At 48.1% G+C, this 26,758-nt stretch overlaps 1 protein-coding gene across 2 annotated transcripts in view; it reads right to left on the minus strand.

Annotated features, from left to right (window-relative positions):
• Nucleotides 1-26,758, minus strand: part of LOC309394889 (granulocyte colony-stimulating factor receptor-like) — a 64,349-nt gene that overhangs the window by 20,867 nt on the left and 16,724 nt on the right. For both annotated transcript variants that reach the window (XM_081958560.1, XM_081958559.1), the window contains exons 4-12: nt 22,757-22,880; nt 21,184-21,365; nt 17,383-17,534; nt 15,982-16,162; nt 8,630-8,712; nt 5,887-6,106; nt 4,806-4,991; nt 2,142-2,243; nt 767-913 (exon numbers count right to left, since the gene is read on the minus strand). In XM_081958560.1, coding sequence (XP_081814686.1) covers nt 767-913; nt 2,142-2,243; nt 4,806-4,991; nt 5,887-6,106; nt 8,630-8,712; nt 15,982-16,162; nt 17,383-17,534; nt 21,184-21,365; nt 22,757-22,880 — 1,377 coding nt within the window. The remainder of the gene's footprint in view (nt 1-766; nt 914-2,141; nt 2,244-4,805; nt 4,992-5,886; nt 6,107-8,629; nt 8,713-15,981; nt 16,163-17,382; nt 17,535-21,183; nt 21,366-22,756; nt 22,881-26,758) is intronic.

Genomic DNA, 26,758 nt, shown 5'->3' on the forward strand with positions numbered 1-26,758 from the left:
GCATGGGCCAGTCCAGGAGGCTGGGGAAGGCTCGGACGAGGGCTCTGCGTTGGAGGCAGAGACTGGACCAAAGCCATCTGGCAGTGATCAGGTGCCTTCGGAGTTAGACAGCAGTGAGGCAGAGGAACAGCTGGAGCCTGTTCCCAGTGTGTGCATGCGCAGAGCTGCCAGAAGAAAAGAACAGCTCAGAACTCAGGGTCGACTTGGGAGTAAAGTCACAAGTGGGAGATGATTGGCCCCTCCCAAAGGAAATAAAAGAGGAGCGAAAGGGGAGGGGGCTTTTGCAGGAAACAATTAGTTCGTTCGGTCGGTCGTTAGATTCATTTCAGGAGTGTGAAGATCTGTCCGTGAATCTCAGAGACTCTGTGCCCAGTCTTTCCTTGCACAGCACCACATTTGGGAAAATATTTACATGGCAGCTTTCCCAGATAGATAAGGTCTGTGGTCATAAATATTCCTTTGAAAGACTGTTTACCAGGCCCTGCTGAATATAAAGGAGAGGAATTCACATTCATTTAATAAAAGGGGTTTTCTCGGGACCAGGACTCTGGCTCGTGCTTTTGGGGGAGAACACCTCCAAATGATCTATTTGGCAACTTGAAGATGGGTGCAAAGAATTCTGGGAGTTGAAGGCCAAGATTGAGACACACTTGATTCTAGAAATTTGCCTTAAAAACACACACACACAAAGAAAGGGAGGGAAAAGTTTCTGAAAGAATTAAGTGCAACCTCTACTTCAATCTGAGGCGCATAAGTTTCTCCTTACGATAGTCATCTTTCTTCTCTTCTTTGTAGTAAAGGGTGTAGTTCTGGATCTCGCCACCTCGCTCTTCCAAAGGGAGCCTCTCCCACTGCAACTCCACCCAAGATTTCCAGACTTGAGTGGGATACAAAGCCGGGGCCCGAAGTGGAGCTGTAACATAGAAAGGAGAGATCTAGACATCGGCAAGTACGCCTTGCCACCAAAAGTGGCAGAAGCGCATAAGTTCAGAATAGAATGCCAACCACTTTGGTCTTTTAATGGAAATACCACTGCATCCAGAGAAGAGCAACAAAGAGGATTAGGGGACTGGAGACTAAAACATACGAAGAACGGTTGCAGGAACTGGGTATGTCTAGTTTAATGAAAAGAAGGACCAGGGGAGACATGATAGCAGTCTTCCAATATCTCAAGGGTTGCCACAAAGAAGAGGGAGTCAAGCTATTCTCCAAGGCACCTGAAGCGGTTTTAGAGAGTCAGCCTCTTGCCCTCAACAATTTGGGGCTCTCATTTTACCCACCTCAGAAAGATGAGTCAACCTTGAGTTGGTCAAGATCAAACTCCTGGCAGTGGGCAGAGTCACCCTGCAATACTGCATTCTCATTGCTGTGCCACCATGGTCTGTCCTTCCTTCCTTCCTTCCTTCCTTCCTTCCTTCCTTCCTTCCTTCCTTCCTTCCTTCCTTCCTTCCTTCCTTCCTCCCTCCCTCCCTCCCTCCCTCCCTCCCTCCCTATCTTCCCACTTAGAACTTATATACCGCTTTATAGTGCTTTTATAGCTCTCTCTAAGCGGTTTACAGAGTCACCTTATCAATACAATACAATGCAATACAATAGTAGAGTTGGAAGGGACCTTGGAGGTCTTCTAGTCCAACCCCCTGCCTAGGCAGGAAACCCTCTACCGTTTCAGACAAATGGCTATCCAACATCTTCTTAAAGACTTCCAGTGTTGGGGCATTCACAACTTCTGGAGGCAACTTCTGTTCCACTGATTAATTGTTCTAACTGTCAGGAAGTTTCTCCTCAGTTCTAAGTTGCTTCTCTCCTTGATTAGTTTCCACCCATTGCTTCTTGTTCTGTCCTCAGGTGCCTTGGAGAATAGCTTGACTCCCTCTTCTTTGTGGCAACCCCTTTGTGGCAACCACCTATTGCCTCTAACAATCTGGGTCCTCATTTTACCCACCTCGGAAGGGATGGAAGGCTGAATCAACCTTTGAGCCTGGTGAGATTTGAGACTGCCGAATTGCAGGCAGCCAGCAGGCAGCAGAAGTAGCCTGCAGTACCGCACTCTGACCACTGCGCCACCGTGCACTTTCTTAGTAAATAGTAGCCAGCTTCCAAACCCAGAATATCAACCCCAGGAGGTGACATGTTCCGCTTACCGATTTGCTTGGAGTAAGCCTGAGCAGAACCAAAGGCCCTGAGACGTCCATCTAAGAGTCCAAAGATCTTCACGACATAAAGATTCCCAGGCCCGATGGCTTCTATAGGAGGAGGAGGAAGAAGCGAGCGATTACGGAAACATTTGCGACCCTGAGGTTTGGTTTTTCTATCCCCCCACCCCATCCCTGTCTGTTTTGCTCTGATCTGGCAGTTCATTGTGAAAATGATTAGGGGACTGGAGGCTAAGACATATGAAGAATGGTTGCAGGAACTGGGCATGGCAAGTCTAGTCAAGAGAAGGACCAGGGGAGACAGGATAGCAGTCTTCCAATATCTCAGGGGCTGCCACAGAGAGGAGGGGGTCAAGCTATTTCTCAAAGCACCCGAAGGACAGACAAGGAATAATGGATGGAAACTGAACAAGGGAAGATTCAACCTGGAGATAAGGAGACATTTTCTGACAGTGAGAACAGTCAACCCATGGAACAGAAGTTGCCTTCGGAAGTTGTGGAAGTTTCATCACTGGAAGCTTTCCAGAAGAGACTGGACTGCCGTCTGTCAGAAATTATGTAGAGCTCCTGCTTGGGGGGTGGAGGTGGGGTTGGACTAGATGACCCACAAGGTCTCTTCCAACTCTGTTATTTTGTTTTTCTATTAAAGCACTCTGGAGTGGTATATGTCTAAATGCTATTCCTATTATGAGTGCAGAGAAGATCAACCGGGACGATTAGGGGACTGGAGGTTAAAACATATGAAGAACGGTTGCAGGAACTGGCCATAGCTGGTCTAGTGAAGAGAAGGACCAGGGGAGACAGGATAGCAGTCTTCCAATATTTGAGGGGCTGCCACAGAGAGGAGGGGGTCAAGCTATTTCTCAAAGCACCCGAAGGACAGACAAGGAATAATGGATGGAAACTGATCAAGGGAAGATTCAACCTGGAGATAAGGAGGAATTTTCTGACAGTGAGAAAAATCAACCCATGGAACAGAAGTTGCCTTCGGAAGTTGTGGAAGTTTCATCACTGGAAGCTTTCCAGAAGAGATTGGACTGCCGTCTGTCAGAAATGATGTAGAGCTGCTTGGGAGGGGGGGTTGGACTAGATGACCTACAAGGTCCCTTCCAACTCTGTTAATCTGACTAAGTTTCTGCCTGGTGCCTGCAGGAAATCTCCCTTCGATTGAGTCTCCTCGGTTCTGGCAAGGCTGATTTTCACAACGGAGGGTGGCCTTGTGGGTGTGATTCCGAAGAGCGTCTCTGAGGATGCACCGTGGAGTAGAGGATCAATAGTAATTTCCTGGCGGCATCAGAAAGACGGTGCAAACTCCTAAGGGTTGTTGTCGCTGCGGTTGATGGAAGTTCATGGGTGGGGACTACGTCAGTCTTGCAAGCCAGGCAAGGCAGCTGCCCGGATAGGCGTTCGTATTTCCTCTTCATGAGAGGGGAAGAAGGTCAGCGCGACCTTCAGATCCGCTCCCTGCAGCAAAAACATCCAAGCAGCTGCTTTTCCTCACCAAAGGGCCCTTGTGAATAGTTGACAGTGCCAAAATCCCTGTAGGGTCATGCTTTATTCATTTTTTCCAGCCCATCCTTCTCTCTTATTCTTTTTTTTTCACCTTCCTTTTCTCTCTCTCTTCTGTTTTGGTTTGGGGCAATTCTTTCCTTCTGATATTCCTCCAATCACCCTTTTCTCTTTGAACTTCCTCTTATTCCCTCCCTCCCTCCCTCCTTCTTTCCTCCTTCCCTCCTTCCTCCCATCCTCCATCCTTTCTCTTCTTCCTCCCTCCCATCCTTCTTTCCTCCTTCTTGCCTTCCTCCCTCCCTCCCATCCTTCTCCTCCCTCCCTCTTTCCTTCTTTCTCCTTCCTTCCTTTCTCCCTCCCTCCCTTCTCTTCTTCCTCCCCCTCTCCTTCTTTCCTCCTTCTCCCCTTCCTCCCTCCCTTCTCTTCTTCCTCCCTCCCTCCCATCCTTCTCCTCCCTCCCTCCCTCTCTCCTTCTTTCCTCCTTCCTCCCTCCCTTCTCTTCTTTCCTCTCTCCTTCTTTCCTCCTTCTCTCCTCCCTCCCTCCCTCCCATCCTTCTCCTTCCTTCCTCCCTCTCTCTCTTCCCTCCCTCCCTCCTTCTTTTGTCTTTCCCTCCTCCCTTCTTCCCTTCTCTCCTCCCTCCCTCCCACCTTCCCTATCTCCTTCTCCCCCTCTTCTTCTTCCCCTCATTCTTCTCTATCTCCCCCTCTCTTCCTCTTCTCCTCTCCTCTCCCCTCCCCTTCCCTCCCCTCTCCTTCCCTTCTTCCCTCCCTTTCCTCTTCCTCCTCCTCCTTCCCCTTTCCCTCTCTCCCTCCCTTTTTCTCTCACTATGCCCCTTATTGCTTTAATAACGTTATTTTCTGCCTCTATTCTCTCCATCCTCAACAGAGGTGGTATTTAGCAGGTTCTGACTAGTTCTGGAGAACCGGTAGCGGAAATTTTGAGTTGTTCTGAGAACCAACAAATACCACCTCTGGCTGGCCCCGCCCCATCTATTCTCTGCCTCCCGAGTCCCAGCTGATCAAGAGGGAATGGGGATTTTGCAGTATCCTTTCCCTGCCACGCCCACCAAGCCACGCCCGCAGAAACCGGTAGTAAACATAAACCCACAACTGACCACCCTCACCATTATCAACCACACTCACCAGTAATGATGGTATGGTTGATGTTCTCCGGCTGATACTGCCAGTGTGGGTCTCCCCCTTCCTTCTCGGGCAGCTTGTTCCACTCCAGAACGTAGTCCATCTTTGGGTTGCTGGGAAGAGACCACTGTAAGTGGAGGGAGCGCTCTCCGGCCGACGACACGAGGATGGGCAGAGGGGAAGGCGGGACTGGAGACAAAAAAGAGAGGCCATTTCTAGGGTTTCTCAACTTTGGGAACTTTCAGGTACATGGACTTCAACTCCCAGAATTCCCCAGCCAGCATGTCGATGTCTATGCATCTTAAAGTTGCCAAGGTGTGAAATGTCTTCCAAGAAAAACAAGAAAATCCAGTTGCCTCTTGGGAAAAAAAAAAAAAAGCACCTTTGGGACAACCATGCTTCTCATGTTGATCAAGGAGAGAACAAGACGGACCAACACAATTTCCCTTCCTCCCCAAACATACAGTATTTTGGGGACTATAAGACACACTTCCCCCCCCCCCCCACAATTTGCCTCCTTGCAGCAAACAGCCTATCGGCTTCAGCACAGCCTGATTTAGCAAGAGCAGCTGATTGGCAGTTGGATTGGCCTCCCAGAAGACCAATGATCAGCTGTTCCAGGCTGTGGGAATCATCAGCACTGCCACCTATCGCTGTCTCCGTATGCCCCATTTTTGGCCTCCGTGCACCCCATTTTTGGCTTCCGCGCATCCCATTTTCGGCTGTGCACCAAGGCTGAAAATGCGGTGCACGGAGTGGGCAATAGGCAGCAAAACCCACAACCTGGAACAGTTCCAACCGCCAATCAGCTGTTTGTGCTAACTCAGACTGTGCTGAAGCTGACCAGCCTGTTTGCTGTTTGTTGCAAGGAGGCAAATCATTGGGAGGCAGAGGGAGATTTTTTCTCTTGTTTTCCTCCCCAAAAGCTAGGAGCGTCTTATAGTCCGGTGCATCTTATAGTCCAAAATATACAGTAGTTTGTGGAAACTTCTTTTCCTATTTTTGCCACCCACAAAAAGGGGCCAAAACATTTAAGCAAGTTTCTTCCCCCCCCCCCCTTTATAACGACTCTTGAAAATCTTACCTTCTGGGTTACGGAAGGCTGGAATCACCAGCCTGGTTGGTGGTGAGATGCCAACTGGGTTTTTGGCGGTGAGATAAAAGGTGAATTCTTCGCCGGCCGGAAGGACCAGACGACACTGCAGGTGGTGAGTGATGCATTCGGGTCCCGTGAGCTTCCCTTTCCTCTGAGAGTGGAGGCTGTACCCCAAAATCTCCCCGTTGGCTTCCTTGGGCTTCAAGGGCTAGCAGGATAAATGAAAAGACGAGGCCTGGGATCAGCTTACAGGGAGAGAAGAAGGCCAGGATAAAGAATGGAAAAGGCAATGCCCTGCATACTACACAAAAGCCCACCACTAAGGAAATCTACACAACAGGAAACGTGTTCGCTGATATTTCAGATTCTTCAAGGTTTATCCTCATACTGTGTTTGGGGGAGAGAGATTTCAACTCCTAGAACCCCCCAGATATTTCAGATTCTTCAAGGTTTATCCTCATACTGTGTTTGGGGGAGAGAGATTTCAACTCCTAGAACCCCCCAGACAGCTCTGGGAGTTGAAGTCCACAAATTGCCGACATTAAAAAAAAACATACTAAGCTACTTAAGAGTTGCTTTCGTTTTATCGTTGGCATTTACCACCAATGAGATTGGCCAAAATGTATCCGAACATGAATCCGATTTGTTGGAAGTGTAGAAAAACGTAAGGGACTTTCTATCATATGTGGTGGACCTGCCCTCAAAAACTCAAAAGTATTGGATTAAAATTTGGAAATGGATACAACAAATTATAGAGGAACAAATAGAATATAAACTGGAACTTTTTCTGCTGGGAATAATTCAGTTTAATTCAGTTGCGGAGAGCATTTATGTTTGTGTTTGGAGCAGCCAGTTATCTGTTGGGTGGACTAGCATATTTTTCAAAGTATAAGACACTCCGAAGTATAAGACGCACCTAGCTTTTGGGGAGGAAAACAAGGGGAAAAAATCTGCTTCTGCCTCCCAGCAATTTGCCTCCTTGCCACAAACAGCAAACAGTACAGACAATATACACTGTTTGTAGTGTTACATTTCAGACTATACTTGTATAGATGCTGTTAAAATGGATGTGCTTTCTGGAAGTATAGTTATTTCTCTGCTATTTAAAAGAAGATACAATAGCCCTGGGCCTCTTCAGATCAAGCATTTATTTTAAAAAAGTATCTTCATTTTGTTAAGCTGTCTAGAATAATAATAAAGCAATCTTTAAAAAATAAGTCTAATAATTTGAACATTCTATAGGCATTTATAGTTATTGACTTACCTCCTTGCAGCAAACAGCCTGATTAGCACAAGAAAAAAAAATCTGCTTCTGCCTCCCAGCAATTTGCCTCCTGGAGCAAACAGCAAGTTTCACCTTCAGTTTAAGAGTGCCTCCCGATCATCAGCTGTTTCAGGCTGCAGGGATTGCTTTAGCCTATTGCAGCCTCCGCAAGCCCCATTTTCCATGTTTGCTGCAAGGAGGTAAATTGCGGGGAGACAGAGGCCAAAGGGTGGGGGCCGGTGGGTGGGTGGGGCTACTTTCAGTGTATAAGACGCACACCAATTTTCACCCTCTTTTATGGGGGGAAAAAGGTGCATCTTATACTCTGAAAAATACAGTAATTGGCAATTGTCTGGAAGGTTAGTCTGGAGCTTGTTCGTGGCTGGCTTCGCTGGAAACGGCCCCCTGAACTCCTGGCTTGGGCAATTCCCACGGCTTCTCCTTGAAAGCCCCGAAATTCAGACCACTGAAGTTGTTGACAAACCTCAGTGGAGGCCCCGGATCTAGGAGGGGATTTGGGCTGTTTATTTTTGGAACCTACCCAGGCAAAATTTTTATTTCCAAGACTGTTTTTGGTTTGGATGTAAGTTTATTTTGCTTTTGCTTATCTACTTGGTTGCGAGCCAATGACTGTGCTAAGCTTGCAGCTGGGGGTTAGCTGAAAACAGGGTTGGGATTCAGACGGTTCTGACTGGTTTGGGGTGAACCAGTAGCTAAACAACCAGCTGTTAGCGAACTGGTTCACCCCAACAATCAGCTGGACCCGCCTGCCCACCCCTGTGCTTTATTTACCTATATCCTCTCAGCTGATTCGCGCGGCAGTGGATTGCGGCGCCTCAGCTGTGTTACTCCCCAGAAGTAACATGGAAGGTAAGTTTTGTTAAAACTGCGCACGCGCGCAGAACGCAGCACGCGATCACCGAACCAGTTGTTAAACCGGCAGGATCCCACCACTGGCTGAAAACCTGAAATAGAACTGTTGGGGTAACAGACTGAAAAAAACTCTCTACGCCAACCCTGATGTATGGGTGAGTGGGGGCAACCCAGAGGGCCGGGCTTAGTCCACTTGTGACGACATAAGGGATTCTAGGCCAGGGATGACGAACCTTTTTCTAAGGTGTGTCAAAATTGTGTTTGTGTCTGCTATCGTGCATGCACACATGCCGATCCACTTATGCGCATGATCCTCATGCATGCACGCATGACACCCCCCCCATGCATGAGTGTGCCCCTCCCCCATGCGGTGGGGGATTTTTCACCCTCCCCAGGCTCCGGAGGATTTCTTGGGGAGGGTGAAAAACAGCGCCAACGGGCCAACTGGAAGCTGAGGACTACCGTGCCAGCTAATATGGCTCAGTGTGGCACCTGTGCCATAGGTTTGCCATCATGGTTCTAGGGTGATGCCTCTTTTCACTCCGCCCCCAGCTTCTGCCAATGCTTCTCCTACAGCGTGGTGTCTTCTCCTACCTTCCACATCAAGACAACCACTCTCTCTTCATCAGCAGTGGGGCTTCCTAGTTTTCTCCAGAATGCTGGCCCTCGGGATGGAACTTCAGCACCAGCCACCATTCCAGGGAGAAGGAGAAGAAGAAGGAGAAGGAGGAGGAGGAGAAGGAGGAGGTGAAGGAGAAGGAGGAGAAGAACGAGAAGGAGGAGGAGAAGGAGAAGGAGAAGGAGGAGAAGGATAAGAAGGAGAAGGAGGAGAAGGAGAAGGAGGAGGTGAAGGAGAAGGAGGAGAAGAACGAGAAGGAGGAGGAGGAGGAGGAGGAGAAGGAGGAGAAGGAGAAGGAGGAGAAGGAGGAGGAGAAGGAGGATAAGGAGGAGAAGGAGGAGGAGGAGAAGGAGGAGGAGAAGGAGGAGGAGGAAGAGAAGGAGAAGGAGGAGAAGGAGGAGAAGAACAAGAAGGAGGAGGAGGAGGAGGAGAAGGAGGAGGAGAAGGAGGAGGAGGAGGAGAAGGAGGAGGAGAAGAAGGAGAAGGAGGAGAAGGAGGAGGAGAAGGAGGAGGATGAGAAGAAGGAGGAGAAGGAGAAGGAGAAGGAGGAGAAGGAAGAAGGAAAAGGAGAAAGAAGCAAATTAATTGCAAGGTTGTGAAGTGAGAAACATCTCTAGAACTTGTGCCTGTGAACATCATGAAGTTGACATTTTTTGTAGGGGGTGGAGAAAAACCTGGACTATACTCCCTAAGGACGTTTCAGATTCAGGAACAAAACACACCTGACATTCTAGTTAAACTGATTCCTGTGCCAATACACAAAAATCTACATAGCTAATAGCACTATTTTGGTGCTGGATAGAATCAATGGAATTCACCATTGGATTTAAATCATTTGTGGCTACGTAAGGATTCTAGGCTGGTTCCTCGTTTGACTCTGCCCCTGGTTCTGCCACTCCTACTCCTACAGGCGGCTTTAAGATAGGGGTTCTGATCCAGCTTCCCGAGGCCATGAAGCAGACTCCTGGTCCCGACCAAAACCTCTTTTATTAATTGACTGTGAATTCTGCTCATTCACATCCAGCAAAGTCTTTCAAGGGAGGATTTACGGTCACAGACCTTATCTGGCTTGGAGAGCTGCCAGGCGGAGATCTGCAAAACTTGGCAAGGAACCTCGGAGAGCCAGGAAGCAATTAAGCGAACTAATTGTCTCCTGCAAACTCCCCTCCCCTTTCGCTCCTCTTTTATCCCCTAAGGGAGGGGCCATTCATCGTCCATCTGTGGCCTTACTCCCAAGTCGACTCCTGTTCTTTAGCTGTTCCCTTCGTCTGGCAACTCTGTGCATGCACACACTGGGAACAGGCTCCAGCTGTTCTTCTGCCTCACTGATGTCTGACTCCGAAGGCAGCTGATAACTGGCATACGGCCCTGGCCCCCTCTCTGCCCCCGACACCGAGCCTCATCAGAGCCTTCCCCAGACTCCAGGACTGGCCCAGGTTCCTCCCCAACCTCATCACTGTACGAATCTACTGCCAGCTCTGCAATAGGACAATTATATACACAACGTCTAATACAATCAAGCATGGAGAAAAAAAAAATAGCCAGCTTTCTCTAGGGTTCCTAGGACAGAATATATCTTCTTTGTCTTCATAAAGTCTTATAGGGAGCCCTCGACCTATGACCATTCATTTAGTGACTCTTCAAAGTTACAAAGGCATGGAAAAAAGTGGTTTGCAACCGGTGCTTGCATTTACAACCCCTTGTGGCATCCCTACAATCCCTTGTGATCAGAATTCAGACACTTGACAATGGCCTATACATATGTATGCTGGTTGCCGTGTTCCAGGTTATGTGATCACTGACAGTAAGAATAATTAACCAGAGGAACAGCTTGCCACAAGATGTTGCAGATGCTCCAACACTGGAGGCTTTTAAGAAGAGATTGGATAACCGTTTGTGTCAGGTTTCCAAATAGCATCCAAACGTCAATCAGAGTCCCCAGGCAAAGCATTGCTCAAAGTTCCAATTTGTTAAGAGAGCCGTGTTGGCACATCTGGGAAAAGCCGAATCTGAAAGCTTCCCATTTTCCCACCCAGTTGAAAGTTCAAGATCTTGCCCCCACCTCCACAAGTCCATCGCATGGTCCAATCTCCCACTGCCATGCTGGCATCTTCCACCCATCCAGTTCCGGTCAGGTGCAGAGGCAAAGGATGACCTTGGCTTTCTAGAAATGTGTTCTGTCCCGTGATTCCAATGAATATTATTTATTTATTATTTATTTTATTTCTTAGCGCTTATAGACCGCCCCCTTTCCCGAAAGGGACTCGGGGCGGTGTACAGTCCATATCAAAATACATCATAAATGACTATAAAATTTAAACAATTAAAATATTAAGTGGATAAATACATAAATAAGAGGAGTATAAAAAGATATACAGAACTGTACTGCTAAGTAAATAATTTAAAATGTACAGCATTTAAAACCCCAATATCCTATAAAATTAAGTTTAAAAGAGCAATCCCCCTAAAAAACCAGTAAGAAATATGTTTGCCAGGAGGTAGACGTTAAAATTATGCCAGGCCAGCCAGTCGGAACAGGTGTGTCTTCAAATTCTGTCGGAAGGAGCGGAAGTCAGTGGTGGTTCTAATGTCGGGGGGGGAGGTCATTCCAGAGGGTTGGGCCCATCACAGAGAAGGCCCTACTCCTTGGTGTCGCCCGTTGGCATTGCCTAGTGGACGGCACCAGGAGAAGCCCCTCCCTGTGAGAGCGAATTGGCCGCAGGGATGTGTGTGGGAGGATGCGAATAGGCAGACACAGGCTTGGCTGTCTGCCATGACTAATTACAGAGATAAAACCACCCCTTGGCTAGGAGCCTAGAAAGCTATCTTCAAGAAACCAAGATTAAACTTACGGAATGCTTTCTCAACGGCTAGTAAAATAGACTGTTGTTTCCTGCAAAGATTCCCCTCCCGTCGCTCCACCTATAAACTCTTTGGGAGGGGCCACACGCTTAGCCAGCTGTCTTTACTTCCTTCTATGACGTCGTCTCCACAGCTGTTCCTTTCTCCTATCAATTCTACGCATACGCACATCAGGGACAACCTCCCTCTGTTCCTCCTCACTGCTCCCTGACTCAGATGCCACCTGGTGGCCAACAGGCCTCTCTACTTCATGCTCTGACTCCAAACACCCTCCAGAGTCTTCCTCATCCTCCAGAGAAGTCCCATAATGGTCTGAGCTGTCAAAAATCCACCAACAGTTCAGCCGGCCGCTGCTGGGCCACAACAAAAGGAATTTTGTTTTGGCTACATAGCATCTAACTCCGTACAATCCCCCCTTCCCATTTTCCCACCATAGAAAAGGCATAGTAGAATAATAGAAAGTGTGGCAGGCCAAAGATCCAAAAGAAAAGATGGCTACAGGCCTGATGATTGGTTTAAAATGGTATAGGGCAGGGGTCTCAAACTCAAGGCCCACAAACCAGATCCAGCCCATGGGGTGCTTAGATCTGACCCGTGGGGCTGCCCTGGAAATGTCAAAGGAATCACCTGTGGTGCTCCTGCCAGTGAAAATGGAGCTCCGGAGGGACATGCGCAGTCCTCCCTGGCTAAGTTTTCCTTGGAGATGGCTGCAGGAGGATCCCCCTAGCCCTGCCCGGGCCAACACAGGTGCCCCTGATATGAGTGATGTTGAGCTGGCCACACACACACCCGGCCATGCCCCCCCCCCCCAAGCAGTGGTGAAATCTAAAATATTTTACTACTGGTTCTGTGGGCGTGGCTTGGGCGTGGCTTGGTGGGGTCATGTGACTATGCAGTCATGTAACTGGGGGATCAAAAGACAGAAACTCACTTTAACAACGGCTGGCTGGAGCAGGGTTGTGTGTGGGAGGATGCGAATAGCCACGCCCTTTCCAGCCCTGGATTATCCTCTGACGCTGCGTCGAATGCCAGGTTTGTAGTCCTTCGTTCCTCTCCTTTTTCCCTCTCTCCCTTCCTTTCCTTCTTTCTCTTTCTTTCTCTTTCTTTCTCTCATCTTTCTTTCTCTCTCTCTCTCTTCTTCCTTCCTTCCTTCCTTCCTTCCTTCCTTCCTTCCTTCCTTCCTTCCTTCTTTCTTTCTTTCTTTCTTTCTTCTTTCTTTCTCAGCACCCCCACCCCCAGTTTTTGGCCTAGCAGGCTTTAGGGAACGGATCCTCACACCCCTGTTTGCCCCCCCCCCCATCTCATTTTTGGCTGTACAACATGCGAACATCGGAACTTTTTTTTTTTAAAAAAACTTTTTTTTAGTAGCATTTCACCCCTGCCCCCCGAGGCCCCACAACCCTGATGAGGCCCTCAATGAAATCAAGTTGGACACCCCTAGAATAGGGGTCTTCTGCTTGAGCAGGGGGTTGGACTAAGTAGACCTCTAAGGTTCCTTCCAATCTGTTATTCTGACTTTCTCAGCCAGCTTCTGGCAAGCAAACTCAGTGGTGCGAGCAAGATTCGTTTCACGACAGCATTGTTCGTATAACAACTGAAGGGATTTGCCTAACGACACTGCCCCAAAGGTCATAAAATCAGGGTGAACGGCCTTAAAAATGGCCTTGCTTAAGCAATGGAAAACCCCGTCCAATTGTGGTTGTAAATCGAGGACTCTTTGAAGCTCCTTGCTGAGACAACATCTCTCGTCGTACCGCCTAATGAAAGCAAATGCTCTGTCGGAGCCCGCCATGGTGCTGATTTCATTACGAACATGACTGCGCATCCAGATTAGGTCATTTTGGAGGGCTGCGGCCACCACGGTGTGCCACATTCTAGGAAAAGCTGGGAGCTTCTTGAAGCTGTCAATGAAATCGTTGGAACATGCGAGAACGATTCATTCACCAATTGTAAGCGATTCATTCCGCATTTGATTTCAGAGGACCATTAATCAGTGGAACGGGTGGCCACCAGACGTTCTGGGCAGCTCCATCACCGGAAGTTTTGAAGAAGCGATGGGACAAACATTTGTCTGAAATGGTATAAGGCAGTAGGTGGTGAACCTTTTCGGCGCCGAGTGCCGAAAAAGGAGCATGTCTGGGCCGCAACCGGGAAGAGGAGCTGACCAGGAGGCATGCACACGCCGGAAAATGAACTTCCGGTTTCTGGCGTGCATGTCTCCTAGTTACCGGCGCACATCCGTGCATGATGATCAGCTGACCGGCACGCAGGCTCACACTGGGAAACAGAAGCTCTTCCAGTTTCCGGCAGTGCTGCACACATGCGCAGCAGAAACCCAGAAGAGGAACGGGTGAGGCTGCACTTGCCAGGCAACATGGCTTCATGTGCCACTTTGGGTACGCATGCCATAGGTTCGGCAACATGGGTATAAGGGTTTGGACTAGAAGACCTCCAAGGTCCCTTTCAACTCTGTTATTCTTGCCCGCCCCACCCATGCCGGCAAAGGAGGCATGCTTTGGGCCCCATGGACTAGGGAATTATTACACCATTCTGGATCCAGGAGAAGGGCCTTCTTTGCCATTGCGTCTGCCTATCTTGGCCCCCCAGAATGAAGTAGATCAAATGTATAGAAATATAGACGAAATATATAAAGAGCGGTTGCAGGAATCGGGTATGTTTAGCTTAATAGACAGAAGGACTAGGGGAGACATGATAGCAGTCTTCCACTATCTCAGGGGTTGCCACAAAGAAGAGGAAGTCAAGCTATTCTCCAAGGGACCTGAGGGCAGAACAAGAAGCAATGGGTGGAAGGATTAGAAAATTTTGTTATTAAATATTGTGGATGTTTAGCTAGAATAGGACGTAAGGATTCAGTGTTATTGGAGGATTTTAGAAATAGTAAATGAAATGCCAGTATGTGGTTATGTATTAAATCTTGGTATATTTTATGATGAAGGACGTTTAAACAATTATAGTCAAATGAAAATGGAGGTACGATGATGGTAACATGTACAAATATCTGAGTTAAAATACTTGAGTTAATATGAATTATGTTTGTTGACTGTGGAAGAGGCGCACGTAAGGCTTTTTGTAACCAACTGATACACTTTCTACAGTATGTAAAGGAGGATAGGTTGTGTTTGTTTTGAAAATAAAAAATAAATAAAAACTTTTTATAAAAAAAATAGAAAGAAGCAATGGGTGGAAAATAATCAAGGAGAGGAGCAGCCTAGAACAGAGGAGAAACTTCCTGATAGTGAGAACAATTAATCAGTGGAACAGAATTGCCTCCAGAAGTTGTGAATGCCCCAACACTGGAAGTCTTTAAGAAGATGTTGGACGACCATTTGTCTGAAATGGTGTAGTGTTTCCTGCTTGAGCAGGGGGTTGGACTAGAAGATCTCTAGGAGATCTTCCAACTCTGTTACTCTGTTATTCTGATGCCTTAAGCTTTGCAGACTTTTTGGCATTTAATCATCCCAGAGAGAAAAATAAGCCCAAATTTAGGAAAGGGCTGAATCCAGAGGAATCGAAAGAGCTTAAGCTAGGTGTGTCCAAACTTGAGAACTTTAAGAGTTGTGGACTTTAACTCCTAGAATTCCGCAACCAACATGGCTGGGGAATTCTGGGAGTTGAAGTCTACAAGTCTTAAAATTTCCCAAGTTTGGACACCCCTGGATTAAACCTATGTTGTAAATCACTTAAAACACAGCTACCCCCTCTTTTAAAAAACCCACCAGTTCTACATTTTTGGTGTCCATTCTGGGCATACTTGATAAGCTGCAGAACTAATGAATAAGGGTTCTGTTGTGGCCCAGCAGGATCTGGTTGAGCTGCTGATGGACTTGAATAGCGAGGAACCATATGAGTCTGCCCTGGACGATGTGGAGGGCCCTGTGCAGGGTTCAGACTCAGAGCAGGGACCAGAGAGGCTGGTTGGCCACCAGGAGGCGCCTGAGGCATGGAGCAGTGGGGAGGATCAAAGGCAGTTTGTCCCTGATGCTAGATTGAGAAGGGCTGAGAAACGGAAGCAGCAACTCCGTAGGCAGACTCACAGAAGATGATTAAGCACAGGTGGTTGTGGATTGGCCCCTCCCAAGAGAGATTATAGGTGAGGCGTTGGGAGGGGAACATTTGCAGGAAACAACCGTTCGAATTAGTAGTTAAGAAAATCTATCTGTGTATTCTAGCCGTGTCTGTTCGTTTGGACTATCTGCGTTGCTTCATTTGAATTATCTGGGTTGCTGCAGAGCTACTCTATTGAACTGAGTTGTCTGGGCCCTCAGCCAAAGGATTCGTTATCTCAGTAATTAAACAGGGGCAAACAGCCAAGCCTGTGTTCTGGTTTATTCACAGGCCTGGGGGTGGGGTGTCAGAACAGGTCCACTGCATGAAATCCCAGCCTCTTGCAATACAGCAATGTGTAATCCAATCACATCGACTAAAAACAGTTGAATTCCCATACCTGCCGGAAGGGTCCTTGCAAATGTCTCCAAACTCCAGTCGCTCCAAAGAGGATCACCATCGCTTTGGAAAGCAGAATTCTGCAGATATTTTGCCCGTACTTGCACAGAGTAGTTGGTGAAGGGGAACAGCCCACAGATGTTTGCCGAAAGTGGTACATTCTCCAGTGCTGTAAAATTTACCTGTTGAGTGTGTGCACCAGGGTTAAGTGTTTGACCTCATATTCATGTGAGTTTAAAGTTAGACCTGCCAGGGGAAATTAACCTAAATGAAGGCCCTTCTGGACTTACAACCATTCACTGAGTCGTCATCATCATCATCATCATCATCATCATCATCATCATCATCTTTTAATGACCCCATAATCCCTTGCGAGGTGGAGTCTGGCCAATTGAATGCAGCTTGCAGAGTGTTTTAATGGCCAGATGCCTTTCTTGTTGCCAATGTGGAGTTTTGTTCAGCAGATATATTCTCATTGTGAGAGAGAGAAATATCTGACTCTACCTAGGATCGAACTCACATTCTCCTGATTGTGAGGTGAGAGCTCCACCTCTAGGCCACCACACTAGTTCTACCACACAACCATTCACTGAGTGACTATTCAAAATTACAACGGCACTGGAACAAGGGGATCAATGACTGTTTTTCACACTTAACAACTGTCGCAGTATCCCCATGGTCAAGCGATCAAAATTCAAAGGCTTGGCCAATTGGCATGGACAGGTAGTCCTCAAGTTACGACAGCAATTGAGCCCAAAATTTACATTGTTATGTGAAACACTTGCTAAGTGCACTCGCCCCATTTTACGACCTTCCTTGCCACCGTGGTTAAGTGAATCATTGCATTTGTTGAGTTAGCAACATGATTGTGAATCTTAGCAACAACTTTGCTTGTCAGAAGGTTGCAAACAGGGATCACGTGACTGCAGGACCTGGCAACCGTCGTAAGTGTGAATCAGTGGCCAAACATCTGAATTTTGATGATATGACCGTGGGGAGGCTGCAACGGTTGTAAGTGTGAAAAACAATCATAGTTCACTTTTTCCAGTGCTGTTGTAACTTTAGTGACTCAACGAACATGTTGTAAGTTGAGGACTACCTGTATTTACACCAGTTGCAGCATCCCGGGGTCAGGCGATCCCTCTTTGCGACCTTCTGACAGGCAAACTCCATGAAGAAGCCAGATTCACTTAACAACCATGTTACTAGGAAGCCGAATTCACTTAACAACCATGTGATACTAACTCCAGTGATTCGTTTAACAACTGTGGCAAGGAAAGTTGTAAAATGGGGCAAACGTCACTTCACAACTGTCTCGGTGATGGATATTCGGGGCTCAATTTTCGCTGTAAGTCGAGGAACACCTGTAACCCGTTTGGTACTGAAAAAGCTTGGCACCTACCTGCAGGCAAGACAACTCCACCAGGTCACAGTACTGGATCTCGTACTGGGCCTCTGTTGCCGATATCAGCTCATCCCCAGGCTGGTTCCACTGTGGCTGCAGGCAGCGGCTTTGGGGTGCAACCACATTCAATACGGGTGGACTCAGTTTCACTAGGATGAGCAATGGGAAGAAGGTTATAGGGCAGCACTCAGGTCTTTTCCACCTCAAAATGTGGGGTTGTAGTGATTTCACCCATCTTCCTAGGAAGCCCTGGGGATACAGATGCTGTGGCCCACCAGCGGCCAGCAGAGCAGGCAGCAGATTCGGACAGTGAGGAGGTCAGGGAGGAACATGGAATCTGGGGAAGGCTCTGATGAGGGGGCCAAGGCCATTGGGTAGTTATTTGCTGCCTCCGAAGCCTCTGGAGTCTGACATCAGTGGGGCAGAAGAACAATGGGAGCCTGTTCCCAGTGTGCGCATGCGCAGAGCTGCCAGAAGGCAAGAACAATTAAGAAAACAGGGTCGACTTGGGAGTAAGGCTTGGAGATGATTGGCCCCTCCCATAAGACATAAAAGAGGAGCGAATGGGACATGAGCTTTTGCAGGAAGCAATTCGTTCATCTGGTCGGTTCAAGCTTTGAAAAGTTCTGTTTGACTCTGTGCTAAGTTTGGCCTTGCTCTGCATTTGGCAATTAGGTCTCTGGCAGCATTCCAAGGGAGATAAGGTGGGTGTTTATTAACATTCCCCTGAAAGACTGTGGCAACTCGAGCAGACATCTGTCGGAATCTTCACAGACGTTTGTGAAGCCTTGCGGACGGTTAATGACCATAATTTACAGCCATATGAATAAAATAAGGTTTATGGGACTAAGATTGTCATATGCTTTCTCAGCAGTGGTGGGTTACGACTGGTACGCCCCAGTACGGGCACACCCGTGCCTGCCGGGAGCACCAGGTACTGTTCTGGTACGGTGCTTCGGAGGGGCCACTTGCCCACCTGTGCTCCTTACTGGTATTTGAGGTTTTGGGGGCTTCCATGAACACACACGGAGTGTACAGCACCTGCGCAATGCTCCGCCAAGCAGCTGGAGCATTCCGGAGCATTGCGGAGTGTCGTGAGCGGTAAGTACACATGCGTGTGCTGCACACGTGTGCAAGTGCACTGCACGCTTTTATGTGGTGGACGCCCGGCCCCATTGCACCGTACCAGTTGCAACAGGTTCCAGAACCCACCACCATTTCTCAGGAAGCCTAGGTCAGAACAACAGGCACCGTGTTTTCCCCAAAATAAGACACTGTCTTCTATTTTGTTCACCACCAAAAAAAGGCACCAGGGCTTATTTTCGGGGGGATGTCGTCCAGTGACTCATCTCACTTGCGAGCGTTGCCCCCGGCCTCTTTTTTGCTACCAGAGACCTTCAGGTGCGTCTTCATCCGTCTAGGCCAGCAAGGCTTTCCTGAAGGCCTCTTCAGTCGATAGCAGAGCTCCAGATCGATCCAGAGATCTGTTATCGGCTACAGAGGCCTTCAGGAAAGCCTTGTCGGCTGCAGAAGAAATGGGAGAAGGCTGCAAACTGTCAGTAGGGCAGCTCCATCCCCCTCCCATGCTCACCATAACTTATTTTTTACCTGTGCACCCTGGAGTGGGTGGGGTCTTAACTAGGGCTTATTTGGGGGGTGGGTCAGGGCTTATATTGGGCACATGTATAAAAATCAAGCTAGGACTTACTTTCTGATTAGGTCGTATTTTCGGGGAAACACAGTAGTCCTCAACTTACAATGGTTCATTTAGTGACTATTCAAAGTTGCAGTGTCAGGCCTGCAGCCATCTTTTCTTTCGGATCTTTGGCCTGCCACACTTTCTATTATTCTACTATGCATCTTCTATTGTGGGAAAACGGGAAGGGGGATTGTACAGAGTTGGATGCTGTGTAGCCATAGCAAAATTCTTTCTAGAAAGCCAAGGTCATCCTTTGCAACTTTGCACCTGACCGGAACTGGATGGGTGGAAACTGCCAGCATGGCAGTGGGAGATTGGACCATGGGATGGACTTGTGGGCGTGGAGGCAAGATCCTGAACTTTCAACTGGGTGGGGAAAACCGGGAAGCTTTTAGATTCGGGTTTTCCCAGATGTGCCAACATGGCTCTCTTCATCAATTGGAACTTTGAGCTAGACTTTGCCTCCGATTCTGATTTACTTTCAGATGCAATTTGAAACTCTGACATACAGCAGCACTGAAAATAGTGACCATTTTTCACACTTACGACTGTTGCAGCATCCCCGTGGTTTGGGGATCAAAATTCAGATGCTGGGCAACTGACTCGTATTGACGATGGTTGCAGTGTTCTTTTGCGACCTTCTGACAAGCAAAGTCAACGGGGAAGCCAGATTCACTTAACAACCAGGTTACTAACAATTGCAGTGATTCACTTAACAGAAGGTTTGGCATGAAAGGTCATAAAATGGGGCAAAACGCCATGTCTTTGCTCAGCAGCAGAAACGTTGGCTCAGCTGTGGTTGTAAGGTGACGACTACCTGTATTTCAAACTGTAACACAGGTTGTCCTGCTGCCAGAGTTGTTAAGAAGCTGTAACTGAGGGAATTATCATTCATTTGATTTATATTTTGGCCCGCCACACTTGAGCAGGGACGTGCGGTCAATATAATTATATAATTATATATTATAATATTATATACATCCGTCCGGCCGCGCGGCCGGATGGAGGTAGCCAGAATGGTGCCAAGGCAGTCCGGCGGGCAAGCGACCGAGGATCAGGCTGCCTCGCTCGCTCTTTTGTCCGCCTGGACCGCCTCGGCGTCGCTGTGGCTACATCCGTCCGGCCGCGCCCAGGAGCGGCGGAGGCAGAAATGTTGTCGGAGCTCCCGGATGACGAAGCCACAAAAGCGACTGGGGAACGACGAGAACCTTCCTGCCTCTGCTGGAGCGCGCAAAGTCCAGCAGAGGCAGGAAGGTTCTCGTCGTTCCCCAGTCGCTTTCGAGGACTGCGGAGCGCGAGCAGGCAGAGCACGCTCAGGAAGGCGGGGAATGGGATCACGTGTGCTGGAGGCTGAGGCAGCCTGAGCCTCCAGCACACGTGGTCCCATTCCCCTCCTTCCTGATGACGTCACCAGCCTCACCAGCCATAAACCTCACCGCACGTCACTGCACTTTGGAGACTCTTGATTTGATAAGCAGACAAGAGCGAGCATTACAATGCCAGCTTCAAAACGCTGAGAATGAGAAGGAGGAGAAAAGGATGAGGAGTAGAGCCAGAGGAGGAGCCATGGAAAGAGAAAGAGAAGAAGGAGAAGGAGGAGGAAGAGAAGTTATAGAAGGAGAAGAAGAAGGAGGAAGAAGAGGAGAAAGAGGAGGAGGAGGAAAAAGGAGAAGTTATAGAAAGAGGAGGAAGAGAAGGAGGAGGAAGAGTAGAGGAAGGAGAAGGAGAAGGAGAAGAAGTTATAGAAGGAGGAAGAGGAGGAGGAAGAGGAGGAGAAAGAGGAGAACAAGTTACAGGAGGAGGAGGAGGAGGAAGAGGAGGAGAAAGAGGAGAACAAGTTACAGGAGGAGGAGGAGGAGGAGGAAGAGGAGAAGAAGGAGAAAGAGAAAGAGAAGGAGAAGGAAGATGAGAAGGAGGAGGAAGAGTAGAGGAAGGAGAAGGAGAAAGAGGAGAAGTAGTTATTGAAGGAGGAAGAGGAGCAGAAAGAGGAGGAGAAGGAGGAGGAGAAGGAAGAGTAGAAGAAGAAGACGGAGAAAGAGAAGGACTACCACTCTCTCTCCCCCTCCCCAGCTGTTTCCTCTCCCTTTCCCTCGGCTTACCAATGCTCATTCCGTGCAGGCACTTCTCCGAGGAGTCAGCCTGCAGCTGCTGGTTCTGTGCGATTAATTTGATCTTGTAGAAAGCAAAGAGATTCTCCACCGGAACGCCGCACCAACGTTCTCCTGGATCAGCCACGCAATTCTTGGGGAGGCCAAAGTCTCTTTGGCAGCGTCCAGCTTCCCTGCAGAAAAGGAACCAGCAATGATAGGATCTAAAACTCCTGTTGGTTACTTGGCACCAGGAACATCAAAAGGGGTGCAAAGCAGCTGTTGGAGGCAGCAAGTGACGGAGAGAGCCTGGATGATGACACTGTTTTATACACTTAAAACACAATTCGGGTGCTTGGCAATTTGGCTAAATTTACAGCATCCTGCATTCACCTGACCATATTTTATGACTCTTTTGCCAAAACGTTGTGGGTTTTGGTATAACCAGCTTGGTCTATGGCAATTTGCCACAGCCACCTCACCATGGCCAACTCGTCACGGCCAATTCACCATGGCCAACTCGCCATGACCAACTCCCCACAGCCAACTCGCCATGGTCAACTGATCATGACCCACTCATCATGGCCAACTTATCATAATCAACTCATCATGGCCAATTCATCACAACCAACTTGCCACGGCCAACTTGCCACGGCCAATTCATCACGACCAACTCATCAGAACCAACCCACCACAATCAACTCATCACGGCCAACTCATCACAACCAACTCACCATGGCCAACTCATCACAACCAACTCATCACAACCAACTCGCCACGGCCACCTCATCACAACCAACTCACCATGGCCAACTCATCACAACCAACTCATCACAACCAACTCGCCACGGCCACCTCATCATAACCAACTCACCATGGCCAACTCATCACAACCAACTCACCATGGCCAATCGGCCAACTCATCACAACCAACTCACCATGGCCAATCGGCCAACTCATCACAACCAACTCACCATGGCCAACTTACCAAGACCAACTCATCGCAGTCAACTCATCATGGCCAACTCATCAAAACCAACTCGCCACGGCCAGCTCATCACAACCAACTCACCACAGCCAACTCATCACACCAACTCACCATGACCAACTCATCACAGCCAACTGGCCACGGCCACCTCATCATAACCAACTCATCATGGCCAACTCATCACAACCAACTCACCACGGCCAACTCACCACGGCCAACTCATCACAACCAACTCATCACAACCAACTTGTCACGGCCAACTCACCATGGCCAACTCACTGTGGGACAAGAATTACACTAATAATGGAATAGATTGCCACTTGCATGAGTTGAGCTGCACACACATGCATGTGCCTGCCGGACTACCACTCTCTCTCCCCCTCCCCAGCTGGGCAAGGGTTGGGAACAGCTGATTTAGAACACAGAGCACAAAACATAGAATAACAGAATTGGAAGGAACCTTGAAGGTCTTTTAGTCCAACCCACTGCTCAAGCAGGCTGGAGAAAGCTTTGGTTGTCCTCTTTGCACAACACAACTGTGCTTCACCAGTAACTCCCACCAATACCTTCTGCAAGGGAGCCACGAGGAATGCTTACTCCGTGACTTGGAGGGTGTAGGTAGTTGGAGAATCCATCTCTGGAAGAAGATCCCAGTAGCATGTGATGTTCTTTCCCCAGAAGCTGACACAATACTTAATCTCGAGAGTTTTGGGCATCACTCCTTAAAGAGAAACCGAGACAGAAGACACAGTTATAGGAGCTGAAAGGGGTTTAAGTCTAGAATAAACAAAGCAACAGGGTCTTTGTGCCTCAAAGTCACCAGGAGACCATGAGTTCAAGTCCTGGGTTAGGCAGGAAGCAAGCTGAATGGTTTGGGGCCTATGCCTCTTTCACAGCTCTAAGAAGCGTCAGCAAACCACTTCTAAAACAGAGGCTGAAAAAACTACAATCTTCGTCCAAAGGGCAGACTTTGCTTTGTATGAATGTAAAGGCCGTCTTGAATCTCTTCACCTCCTCCCTTTGACAGCCTCGCCTTCAGATAATCCATCTCTCAGCCTTTTAAAGCTTGTGAATTTGAAGATGGATGGACTTCAACTCCCAGAAATCTTCAGCCAGGACTTGTGGACTTCGACTCCCAGAATTCCCCAGCCAGCATTTGTGGACTTCGACTCCCAGAATTCCCGTCAGGATATGTGGACTTCGACTCCCAGAATTCCCCAGGCAGCATTTGTGGACTTCGACTCCCAGAATTCCCCAGCCACCATTTGTGGACTTCGACTCCCAGAATTCCCCAGCCAGCATTTGTGGACTTCGACTCCCAGAATTCCTCAGCCAGGATTTGTGGACTTTGACTCCCAGAATTCCCCAGCCAGCATTTGTGGACTTCAACTCCCAGAATTCCCCAGCCAGCATTTATGGACTTCTTAATGTTGCACAGGATGAAAAAAAAAACCAAATTAATCCAAAGGCTTATCTAATTGAAATAAATTTGGGAGGAGGGGGACTGTGGCACCCCTCTCCCTGGGGAGGCCCAGTTTGTGCTGTGTTTTGACTTCAGATTCCTGCTTATTGCAGTAAACACACATATGTTCATAGTACGAATCCTAATCACCTTCTGCCTAAGATTAATCTGATAATTACTATAAAGTGTACACATTAAAAAAACAACCGCAAACCAGTTACCAGAATGATTAATAATACATTTCAGAGGGGAGAAAAGAGATTTCCTATTGCACGTCTTACCCCTTTGAAACCGCACCAGAACAGATGGGAGAGATTAGGAGTGACTCACTCTGGGGGCAGAAACAGACCGTGGATGTATGAGTTGAGGGCCAGAAACAAAGGGTGAAATTAGAAAATTTGAGCCCCCCGCAGAAGCAACCGTCTCCGAGAAAAGAAGAGCGCCTAGCAAAGCATCGAGAGACGCTGGTTCCATCTCATGCAAAACCTCTGCCACATGTTTCCAAACAGCTCCATGCTGCGAGGAGTGCGCTTGGCGCATCGCAGGGGAAAAGATTGGCATGGCTTCAGGACAGCACGAATGCCAGATCAGCAAGCCGGGGCGCAGGGAGTGATTACAAGAGACGGTTCAATTGCTTCGCCAGCAGGCTGAGAGCAATTGATTTTTGATGAAGGGCCATCAAGTTGGCGTCTGATTCTTTGCAAACACTCAGGGAAGACGTTCGGCCCGCATAAACGCCGGCTGTCATCTGCTTCATCAGTCCAGCCGCGGAGTCCGAAAGAGGACGGCGGAGAGGAAATGAATTTGATGAGAAATCTGGACTTGATTTTGCGAGGACAGAGAGAGAGAGAGAGAGAGAGAGAGAGAGAGAGAGAGAGAGAGAGAGAGAGAGAGAGAGAGAGAGGGAAGGCAGGGTCTGAAATCCCCCAACAATTACCTAAACTAGGTAACATCATGAGTGACAGTGGAGTTTGTGGAGAGGAGGAGGAGGGGAGGACTGTGGGGTCCTTGGTACTCTCTAAGCTTGGTTGTTTTTCTACAGACGTTTCATTACCCAACTACAGTAGGTAACATTTTCAATGCTAGAGGAGGAGGAGGAGGAGGAGGAGGAGGAGGAGGAGGAGGAGGAGGAGATGACTATGGGATCCTTGGAGCTCTCTTAACTTCTTGCAGACATCTCACTACCTAGCTAGGTAACATCCTCAATGCTAGAAGGGAGTGGGGTTTGTGGAGAGGAGGAGGAGGAGATGACTACGGAGTCCTTGGTGCTCTCTTAACTTCTTGCAGACATCTCACTACCTAGCAAGGTAACATCCTCAGTGCTAGAAGGGAGTGGGGTTAGTGGAGAGGAGGAGAGAGAAGGGGGAGCAGAAGGAGAGGACTGTGAAGTCCTTGGTGTTTTTCTGAGGTTGGTTGTTTTCTTGCAGACATTTGATTACCCAACTAGACCACATCATCAGTGCTACTATGGATGATATTACCTAGTTTGGGTAATGAAATAAAGATACTCAGATCTGCAGGCTTCACATCTGTCCACATCTTTTAAAAAAAACCTGACAGTTTTTTTAAAAAAAAACAAGTTTGGGGTAAACATCACAAAGTTGTAAAGTTAATCCTGGTCCAACTTCTCCAGCCCTTTCTATGTTGTAGCTCCACACCAGGCCACAAAGAGGTGGAAGTTGAAGAGGAGACGGAGGAGAACGTTAGCCCTCGACTTAGACTGCCAAAAGTCCTTAGTCTGGGTCAGAGGTGGGTTCCTACTGGTTCAGCCAGGTTCGGCCGAACTGGTCGTGGCATGGCGGCTTGGGTCGCAGTATCCGCAGTGACCCAGGCTGGCCACGCCCCCAAACTGGTTCCCCGGTCGCCGCCATCTTTTTTTCTTAGTTCTGTGCATCCACAGAACTATTTCTATTGAATTGCGCATACGCACACAGAGCGCATTCAATGCGTGCACGCGCACGAGCGAACTAGCAATAATAGTGGCCAGGACCCACCCCTGGTCTGGATCTATTTTCCTCCTCCTACATTCAGATTGCTTCAGTCAGTTCTTCTTACTCTGTTGGTGAAGAAATTGGAATGTTTTGAACTAAATTTAAGTCAGTGCTAAAAAGAAACTGACTGTTATTAGGCCAGGGGTGTCCAAACTTGGCAACTTTAAGACTTGTGGACTTCAACTCCCAGAATTCCCCAGCCAGCTGGCTGGGGAATTCTGGGAGTTGAAGTCCACAAGTCTTAAAGTTGCCAAGTTTGGACACCCCTGTATTAGGCCAACAATAGAAAGTTCCTTTTCTTCTTCCTCCTCCGTTTCATCTTTCACTTCCTCCTCTTTTTCTTCCTCGTCTCCTCTTCCTCTTCTTCTTCTTTCTCTTCCTTCCCCCTTTCTGCCTCTTCCGTTTGTCTCTCCTTTTCTTTTTCCTTTTCTTCTTCCTCTTCCTCCCCCTCTTCTCCCTCTTTTTCTTCTTTCATTCTTCTTCCTCTTGTCCCTCATTTTCTTCTTTCTCTTTTTTCCTCTTCTCCTCCTCTCCCTCTTTTTCTTCTTTCCTTCCCCTTTCCTACTTCTTCCTCTTGTCCATCCTTTTCCTCTTCTCTTCCTTCTCTTATTATTTCTCTTCCTCCTCCTTTTCTTCTCTCTCCCCCCACTTCTTCCTCCTTTTCATTCTCTTCTCCTTTTCCTGTTCCTCTCCTTCTTCCTCCTCCTCTTTGGGTATTTTTCTTCCTCCTCTTCTTCCTCTTACTAATCAAGGAGAGAAGCAACATAGGAGAAATTTCCTGACAGTGAGAACAATTAACCAGTGGAACAATTTGCCTCCAGAAATTGTAGGTGCTTCATCACTGGAGGCTTTTAAGAAGAGACTGGGCAACCACTTGTCTGGAATGGTATAGGGTCTCCTTCTTGAGCTAGGGGTTGGACTAGAAGACCTCCAAGGTCCCTTCCAGCTCTGTTGTTCTGTTACTCTGTTATTCTGTTCCAAGCTTTGCCCAATGCAGGATTTCATCATTACCACATCTTCAATGGTGGCTTCATCTAGCTTTATTTAAAGATATTTTCAGAGTCCAATCTTTCTGTAAGACTCTTAAACCAATCTGGTTTGATTGATTATGTGCCATCAACTGGGTCTTGACTCCTAGAGACCACA

Source organism: Natrix helvetica (assembly GCF_964273705.1).
Source record: "Natrix helvetica genome assembly, chromosome: 1".
Lineage (NCBI taxonomy): Eukaryota > Metazoa > Chordata > Lepidosauria > Squamata > Natricidae > Natrix > Natrix helvetica.